Source organism: Montipora foliosa, chromosome 7 (genome assembly GCF_036669935.1).
Source record: "Montipora foliosa isolate CH-2021 chromosome 7, ASM3666993v2, whole genome shotgun sequence".
In the NCBI taxonomy this organism is placed as follows: Eukaryota; Metazoa; Cnidaria; class Anthozoa; order Scleractinia; family Acroporidae; genus Montipora; species Montipora foliosa.
In genome coordinates, this window is record NC_090875.1 from 35,933,689 (window position 1) to 35,943,688 (window position 10,000).

General features: G+C 37.2%; 1 protein-coding gene across 2 annotated transcripts in view; it reads right to left on the reverse strand.

The window, feature by feature from the left end:
• Window positions 1-10,000, reverse strand: part of LOC138009442 (endosome/lysosome-associated apoptosis and autophagy regulator family member 2-like) — a 69,752-nt gene that overhangs the window by 36,549 nt on the left and 23,203 nt on the right. For both annotated transcript variants that reach the window (XM_068856458.1, XM_068856459.1), the window contains exons 7-11: window positions 7,039-7,150; window positions 5,629-5,698; window positions 5,010-5,092; window positions 3,195-3,283; window positions 1,842-2,019 (exon numbers count right to left, since the gene is read on the reverse strand). In XM_068856458.1, coding sequence (XP_068712559.1) covers window positions 1,842-2,019; window positions 3,195-3,283; window positions 5,010-5,092; window positions 5,629-5,698; window positions 7,039-7,150 — 532 coding nt within the window. The remainder of the gene's footprint in view (window positions 1-1,841; window positions 2,020-3,194; window positions 3,284-5,009; window positions 5,093-5,628; window positions 5,699-7,038; window positions 7,151-10,000) is intronic.

A 10,000-nucleotide genomic window follows, 5' to 3' on the forward strand; every position in this document is an offset into this window, starting at 1 on the left:
GATACCTGGAAAGCTTATTTTCTTCCTTTAAAACCCATTGACCCCTGGGAGTGAGATTTTTTACTCTGTCTAATATGCCAGACGATTTGATTCATAAACTGGGGGGGGTCCTAGGGCATTTGAGGTGTCAATGTGTTAAGCAGTCAAGGAATTTGTCCCCTCAATTAACGACATCTAGCTGCCCTCAGAAACTACCGTGTCCCTTATGGCCATGAACACATGTTGATGTACAATGCTGTTACAAAAAATGTAACGCAAAATATTGGGCTCAAACGTAAGCTATCAGGACAACAGAATGATTCTGTAAACAGAAATGGAAAGGAAATTTTATGTGCATTTAGCTGATAGAAAGAAAAACAGAAAATCTTTCATTTTGAAGAGAAATAAAATTTGATACCAAAACAGGGATGAGCGAGCTAGAACAATTTCAAAAAAAAAAATGTTCACTAAGAATACAAACCAAAAGCCTTGAAGATCAAAATGCACGTAAGATTGAGCTGGGCAATCCCACCAAAAGCATTCTTTGACAGGTACTGTACAATTGTAGTGAATATTTTCATAGTTAGAGTGGAAATTATAGAGTTACATCAATAATTTGCGAACCCAATTTTAGAACGGTTGCAGAAACTAAAATAATCATTTCGAGCAGTGTTTGAATCGATTGTTTGATAGTTCATTTGGTTTGTTCAGCATGGATCATTCTCAAGGTTTGGTTTGTTCAGGAAGAATCTATCTCATAGTGTGGTTCATTCAGCATTAATTGGCCATAATTTATCGTTTGGTTCGTTTGTTTTCAATTGAATCTTCGAAGTATTATTTCAGTTTGTTTACCTGTTGATTAGATACTGACAAGTCTAATTCTTGACTAATCAGACAAGTGTTTGATGAACGGAAAAAAACCGAGATGGAAAAGTGACCTGACAAGATCATCAACCGCATTTTTTCACGTCTTCCCGCTTCCTTTGAGTTTATGACAGTTTCCCTTGTTTCAAAAGATTTCTGTTGGACCTCTTGCTCTTGCTTCCGCCACATTACTTGCAAGTGAACAACACTGTGATGTCACATGGCAAAATCATGTGATGTTTGGCTGCACAATAACCGGGACAAATTTCAAGCAAAATCAAAAACGAGTACAGTACATTTACTTGTTTTCAATCCTCAAATCAACCAGACAAATCACAAAGTTGACGCGACAGTACCTGGTTTTGCTTTCGGAAGGCATGAAACGATCGAAATCTATTCAACCCAGACGATTCAAATGATCAAACCTTTTTCTTTCAAACGATTCAAACTCTGTCTTCAGACGATTGAAAATGTGCTGTAAAGCAAACGAATGATGCATTGTACTCAGATTGAGGTGAGTTACATGTAACTAACTTAGTGTATGTGTTTACCAATACCTGTACCAAGCAAATGAAAGGAGATAAAAACTATACATGATACAGAAGTGTTTCATAATATTTGCACTGATCATTTCTCCGTAATTGAAAAACAATGCATTAAATTCAGACATTGTGAGCAATTTGTGATTGTGCACCAACACCGTGTGCATGGCCTTATAACCCTTTCAGTCATGGGCATGTGTAAAAATCTGAAAAACGAATAAACCTGGCTTTTTGAATACTTGCTTCCAAGATGAAAACAGTTTCATTTTAAATTTACTGTAGCCGCCATACAGCATGCCATACCGAAGGATATGGCCTGCTAAATTAACCAGTCATACAGTAGCATGCATACTATGAGAGAAAATGTACAAACAAGTGTTTTCAATTAGCTCAAGAGATCGTCACAAGGCTAGATTGTACCATTGGTACCATACTACATTAGGGTATGCAACAAACCTCCTGTTCCGTTACTGAAGTGATTGACAGGGCAAAACACACATTTGCTGCCGTTAAGGTGCATTCCTGGATTACAGGGTGGGCACTCCTCTTTTGCTCCAGATGCAGGTAATTCTTTTGCACCTTGAATATCGTCTTGACAAATCTTTGGTTCTATCCACTGGTATTTCACTTGGGTCTGGAGATTCAGAGTGAAAAATAGAAGGTTTACTTTCCAAACGTAATTCTTAAGTTACAACTGTGTTGTTCATTGCTGAATGCTCTGCTCTGTTAAACGGATCAATGAAACTTTTGTAACTGAGGTTCACCCTCTACCCTGATCAAGAGAAAACAGCACAGATCTTCTCAACGGACTTTATGATAAAAATATGGAATACATGCAAATTAAACAAAACACTATTCTATTTTAGAGGACCCACACTGGTATACACCATATAAAGCGATGAGGATTTACAACATTACTACGTACGATAACAGAATCAAAGGTATCCAAATCTGCAATGTCTATTGCAATAATACTACGGGTTTCAACTAGGAAGTGAAGTGCTGCCCCATGCAGAGAAAAATGGTGGGCGTGAGACATGAAGATATCACATGGTGTTGGAGATGGTTGGAAAAAATGTAGTAAATTAATGTAGTAGAAATTAGCAAGTTTTTTTTATTTTTGAAGGCATTCGTTTCTAACAGACGCAAACACACAAGAGTAATATAACTTCAACAATTTATTTTTACTGGTACATTTGATTTTTTTTCACTTATTGTAGATTTCTAATACTTCCAATAAATTCTGATGAAATAATTGTCAACAATAATATATATTATTCTTCTGATAAACTGCTGTCCAAACATGATAAAACGTTGACTACCCTGATGACTTCCCGAAATACTTAAATTTACACCTGACATGACCAGGAACTGACTAACTTACCGTTTTTAGTAAAAAGCTTCCCTTCGAATACTTCGCTTTGCATCAAAGATTTCAAATACATAATACTCCCTTCGAATGCTTTTTTTCGCATCAGTGAAAGTACTCAGATTCAAGTCTGTCTTACATAAATTCACCAATCACAGACTTTGTACACAGTGGGGCCTGGGAACTGTTCACAAACATAACCTGAAGTTGAGATATCAGGACAGAAATAGGACTGCCCTGTGCGGGCAGCAACATTATTTCATAGTTGTCTTCTTATGCAATGAAGACCCTGATAACCATAATAAGCACACCTTGAAACGACAGCAGTGAGATCCTGACTGTTGGTCAAACCACAGCAATCTTTACTGATCAATGATCGGTATAATCCAAGATCAGCACACTATTTCCAAGTTGATATCATTAATTTATATATTTAATACCTTGTGTTCGCTGTCACAAGCTGTACGGATTTCATAATAATCTTGTTCAGTGCAAGGCTTCCTCTGAGTGCAATTTTTAGCTCCACGACCTAAAGATATATATAGTAAGCAATCAAAAGATGGATAAATAATAATAATATCATTGTCAATGTTTTTCATTCATTGAAAAATTAGTAACCAGAGATTTATAAACTTGGTTTCAATGAGATCCTAGTGAAATGAACAAGTTTTCATTAGGATTTTATTGAAACCCATTTTACAAATTTCAAGACACTAATTTTCACTTTATGAGAACTGATTGTTCACTGCTCTCCTTTAACTATGAAGGAAATACAAAAGTAGAACGTATCTTTATTTACAAAAATAACAGTGGTTGTATATTTGATATAACATTGTCTTGATTTACATGTCTAGACAACTCCTACATGTACAAAAACAATAGTTGGAGATCAACAATTCAACTGTGTGGTAAATAAGTAGTTTAGGGTTATATAAAAAATACTGTATGTAATTGAATGGGCCTGAGGGCAATTAAGGATTAATTTCATGGGTATTTTCAAAGTTTTCACAAAATTGCGCGAGTCGCTAAATTTTTTGATGAATCTATCAAAGAATGGGAATGATACAGGTTAAGGTGCCCCTGTGATAAAAATAAATCAAATTATTTTTTTCCTACAGATTTTGAAAGGGTATTTGCTTAACACCTGACTGGCAAACTTTTGAGCTTTGATTTTTATCCAAAGGCTGTGTACTTTGCGTGTAAGTTTCGGATTTCATGGTCCGCAATCATATCATATCACAATTTATTATATACAGATGTGTTGGCATTTTCTAAGGAAAACACTGCCTTGCGGTTGGTTAGCCTATGTGACTTCCGGATTGCATGACATAGAACAACCTCACTTATCTCCCCAGCACTACGAGCTGAGTCGTAACAGCACATGCTGGATGGGACAAGAGTACTGCTTAGCGAGCAATGTACAAAGGCAAACGAGCCAACATACTTGGTTGAAGTCGCTGCGCAGACTTCACCGCACCTCGCAGGAGTGACCCAATTCTAATGAAGGCAAAGCGATATATCCAACCCATCTCAAAAGGGAGGGAGGGAGGGGAAAAACTTTAACAAATTGCAAACAGCTAGTTGGTTTACTATAGCAGACAAACTGCCAAGTGAATCTTGGATGGCTAACTGAGGCTTTTATAGCTAGACTCTGTCTATTAAAGTAGCCAGTTGCACAGGTTCTACTACTGTAGCAGGTACGCATTACACATGCTCTTTAGCAGTAATGAATGAGGCCTTAACAGATTTGGCCAATGCAGGTGTACATTATAATCTGAGATCTAGGAACAAAGTCTTTGTCCTCATTTTATTTACAATTATTGACCTTGAACGACCAACTACAAAGAACACTAAGATACATGTAGCTATTGCAACATGAATAGCCCTTTTAGTACGATCACGTTCCACTAACCATATTTTACTGATGGGTCTGTAAAATCTCATAAAACACGATTTCAAAAGTCTGAAAGCCCAAAACTCCTGTGCTGCATATCAATAATATTGTGCAGCATACACACACATTGCATTCTTAAAGTAGTGAGCCTTTGATGTCATTTTCTCCTGGATCTAGCTCTCTCAAAAACTTAAGTTAGTAATGGGGGAAAATTAATGGTGTAGGAGACTTCCAGTTAAAATAAGAAGTGTCTTTTTGAAATCAAGGCTTAAATGTTTGGTGGCTTAGTGTTTAGTTAACATAGTTTTGAAACTCAGAGACAGTGGCACTTTAAACCAGATTAAATTAACTTTCCATATACCTGCATATTCTGTGACTTCATTACACTTTGAACACTCTGTAGCTCCACCAGAAGAAAAAGTATTCACAGAGCACATTTTACAACTGAAAAAAAAAAAGAAATATTCTTATACATGACCAGGTTATTTCAGACAGAAACTGGCATACAAAGTTACTTTGTCATGTCATCTTCGCTATTGATCTTAATGCCTTGCATAAACTCAACCCGGAAAGAAAATTAATGTAACTTAACATTTAGTGCCAGATTTACATATAGCAATTACATGTGTAACTTCACAAAGTTCTAACCATGAGGCCACACATTACTTTTATTTTGTATTTTATTATTTTTTTCACAACATTGCCATGTTGGAGTTACAGCAATTACAAAAGAAAAACAAGTCATTAAACATCAATACACTGTAGTTGTATTCATGAAAATTCTGTGGTCCACAATAGGCAAATTTTGAAAAATTTGGAATAAGTTGATAGCTTATTTGCAAAACAGAAAAAAATGGATTAAAGATACATATGTTGATGCTTGACAGCATTACGCTTCGAACAAAGCTATAATAAGGTAAAACTTTCCATATTTTTGTCCATACAAGATTATTTTATCAAGGCCCTCTGTCCATAGCTACCTTCCCTGTCCTTCTAGATTATTGTAGAATCCAGCATCACATGGTGTACATTCTGATGTGTATGACACCCCTAAAAGAGCAAATCATGAAAACATACATGTAGGTTTGAGGGTTTATTCAAGAATTTGCACTAAACAATATTTGCTTAAACGTTTATGTAGCAAAACAGTGTGACCTAATAAAAAAACACAACATGCTTTTCCCTAGACTCCTTCAAGAAAAGTTAATTGGTAAACGAAGCATAACTGTCAAAATTCCACTAAAAGTGCTTTAAAATATAAGTCCACCGTCTCATAGCCCTTGTTGGAAATTAATAGTATGGGATGTTAAAGAACCCACTTACTATTTCATAAGAGTTTTGGTTTGTTTTTTGGTTTGGGAGTCAGGGTGGCTTAGTGGTTATCTATCGGGCCTCCCACCACTGCGAGCCGGGGTTCAATTCTGGCCTCGGCCAACATGTGGGCTGAGTTTCAGTCGATCTCAACCTGACTCGAGGGTTTTTCTCCGGGTACTCCGGTTTTCCTCCCTCATCAAAATCGACTCACAGCTAATTGACATCTAGCTGTGGTGCTGTGCTCCGACATCAAACATGGACTGTATAGCGGCAGCCAGAGGCGCCTTTGTATGCTTTCAGCCCGATGTCGTGAGCCGCGCCCTTCGCAATTCAGTCCTCGACTGCAAGTAAGGGTGATTAGCACTAGCAATATTTTATTTTATTGAGTAAGGTTTCTGTTATTTGGAGGATAGGGTGAATGCAAGTGGTGGTTGCGAGGCAGCTGTGACAGCAAGAGCAAGAATTGGCTGGGTGAAGTTCAAGTAGTGTGGAGAGTTGCTGAACTCAAAAAGGTTCTCGCTGAAGGTGAAAGGAATCGTTCATCAGAGTTATGTACGTGTAAAAGTGGCGATGTTATATGGGAGTGATGAGACATGGTGTCTGAGGGAAAATGAGATGGCAATGGTGAGAGCAATGTGTGGTGAAAAACTGATGGAGAAAGCGAGGACAGAGGACTTGATGGAGATGTTGGGATTGAAGGAAACAGTGGCTCAGATAGCAAAGGCAAATGGAGTGAGATGGTACAGGCATGTGTTGATGAGGGATGATGGGCATATGTTCTGAGAAAAGCGTTGGAGTTTGAAGTGAGGGGCAAGAGGAAGCAAGAACGACCAAAGAAGACGTGGAAGACGCAAGTGGAGAAGGAGAGCAAGAGCATTGGTTTGGAGAATAAGGACCCCATGAATCGAGCGAGATGGACAGTGGGAGTTAGAAAGATTGCTGAAAAGTGGGGTAAATCCGGCCACCCATGTCTGCAGTCTGGTTAAAGTCCCCCACAAAGCATTGCATTGTAAATTAGTCCTGAAAAGCCCGAAGGGGAGACACTAATATATTCACTTCACTTCACTGCACCTCACCTTGTATTTCAATATCTTTGATGTACACAGGGTCCCTGGTACCACTGTCATCACTGTATGTAATGGCTGATGCTTGCCACACAATAACATTCCTTCCAGCTTTCAAATTAATCTGTTAGAAACAAAACTATCATTACAATAAAGGGACTTGTTTTGACATACCTATGCCATCTTCAGTTGTGATGAGTGTTTTACAATTTGAATTTAAACCTATTTATAAGAAAAATACAATGGATGAATTATTGATACATTATTCGCATACTTACAAAAACAAATTAAATGGATTAGCTAAGATAATAAGCTAAGACTTCTTATAACTAGGTTTAAATTCAAAATGTAAAACTCATCACAACTGAAGAAGGCATAAGTATGTTAAAAAATGTCTTGTAAAAAATTTTTTTGAAAAATTAAAATGTTTAATTTCACATTAAAATTAAAAATTAAGGGACAACTTTTTCACTTTTCAAGAGCTCAATAACCCAAATATCTCCACACAGAAATCAATAATAATATTGTTTTATTATAAAAATTGTCTTTGAGAAATCAGAACCAATTCTTTTTACACCGGTCCATGCAATTCTTTTCAAGCAAGGAAAAATAAAACTAATTTGACACCAGCATTAACTTTCCTTGGTCAACAAACCATAACATTATACATTGTAACCTTTAAAGATTAATGAATCATCTGCTGGCAAATTGCACATGAATCTGTAGGTTGTACTGATCACCAGAACTAAAAGCAGCATCTAAACTAGAGAATTAATAAGTAGGAGGAACTTAAACAACCTATGCAGGGCTCGAAATTGCGACCAATACGGTCGCATTTGCGACTAAATTTTTCCCTTTGCGACTAAAATATCTGGAGAAGTCGCAAATTTGCGACTTGTTGTCACCTTCGTTCTTTCGAAACAAAAGGGTTAGCAGTTGCCACTTTGCTGCTACTTTTGCTAAAATAAACAAATAAATAAATAAATAAATGACAAAATTATTTTGTTTCTTGCTGTGAATTTTCTCTGAAAGTAGCGTAATTGTATAGTAATTTAGCTGCAATGTTACGTGCACAGCTCCATTCCTTCGATCATTCGCCATTTTCAGCAGTTTCTTTACACACAAGTACTGCGGGCTCATATTTTTCTGCTAAACCGCTGACAACACAATGCAGCGCGACGATTTTGCGACTAAAATTTGCGAAATTGTGACTAAATTTTCGTATCTTATCGCAAAATGCGACTGGATTTTTTCGTTAATTTCGAGCCCTGCAGTATGGAAATAATACTCCCATTCATCCAGAAGGGCTTCTGATATTTCATAAGAAAAATTGGGGAAATAGCGCGGCACTGATGACAAGTTGCGTGGCTTTCCACAGCAAATTCATGATTTTTCTGACTTTTTAACCCTAGTCACATATAATTACACGCAATTTTACACGTATACAGTGTATTGAGTGCAAAACTAAGTTCATTTTAATCTTAATGCAAACATCATTATTTGGGACATAATTATATCACAGGCTACAATTGGCCAGCTGTCATGAGCCAAATGGCAATTGCTTTAGATTTGAAACCAGTACAAGACTCCTGCACACCGAAGGCTGACAAACAAAATCAACCTCAATGAAAATGATGTGTTTTGAACGGTTTTCAAAGGGATTTCGGAGGTAAAAATACCACTAATATTCTTCTCCAGTTTTCAAATGGAGGGCAAAAGTGTTTTTGTCTTGTAATAATGGTGTTTTTTTCTATGAATTTCATGGGATTACCCTGGAATGAGCAAATTACCCAGTTGTATGCAATTTTATGTCAATATTTCATGAAATAGCGTAACCGTGAAATGTCATGAAGTTTCATGAGAGAAGCAGAAGAAAGTGCAAAGTGCACTGCAATAATATTATTGATTTTTCTCACACAACTCGGGGAGCTATTGTCAAGCTGACCGCGGCAGAATATTTATTTCACATCCAGTAAGTTAACTCTGTCACTCCCACAAGTGATTGACATTAATGTTCTCCTCACAAGCGCAATACCCGGCATACATTGTATTAACGATGAGATGATAAATTATATGAAATGGATCATATATGAACTGCGGATATGAAATCAAGTGAAGCTACATGTATGATCTTCGCAGTTATGAACCCGTGACCTCACGATACCGGTACGACGCTCTAACCAACTGAGCTATGAAGCCACTGACATTGGGAGCTGGTCATTTGTGGGTTCTAATGTTCCCGTGAGGAATGAATCAATGATGAAATGATATATGAAATGGATCATACATGAACTGTGGATATGAAATCAAGTGAAGCTACATGTATGATCCTCACAGTTACGAATGCAATTTTTGGTTAGAGCGTCGTACCGGTATCGCAAGGTCACGAGTTCAAACCTCATTGAAATCCTGAATTTTTCAGGCTTCTTTACGCAATTGCAAAAATTGTGTTCATAACTGCGAGGATCATAGTTTCACTTGATTTCATATCCGTAGTTCATACTGTAATTATATGATCCATTTCATATATCATTTTCATCGTTGATTCATTCCTCACGGGAACATTAGGACCCACAAATGACCAGCTCCCAACATCAGTGGCTTCATAGCTCAGTTGGTTAGAGCGTCGCACCGGTATCGCGAGGTCATGAGTTCAAATCCCGTTGAAGTCCTGAATTTTTCAGGCTTCTTTACGCAATTGCAAAAATTGCGTTCATGACTGCGAAGATCATAGCTTCACTTGAATACATTGTATTGTAAACCACACTGCATGGTGACAAGAATAAAGAAATTTATCACCTAGGGTTTTCGACTAGATAATAATTATATTGCTTTCATCAAATACCCACAACTGACATAAGAAAGTAATGAACGGCAGTCAGTACCGAGAATTAACTTTCAGATCTTGAGATTGAATGGGTTGAATAACTGCATTCACATTCATATTCGGGGAGCAGGGATGGTACAGTGGTGT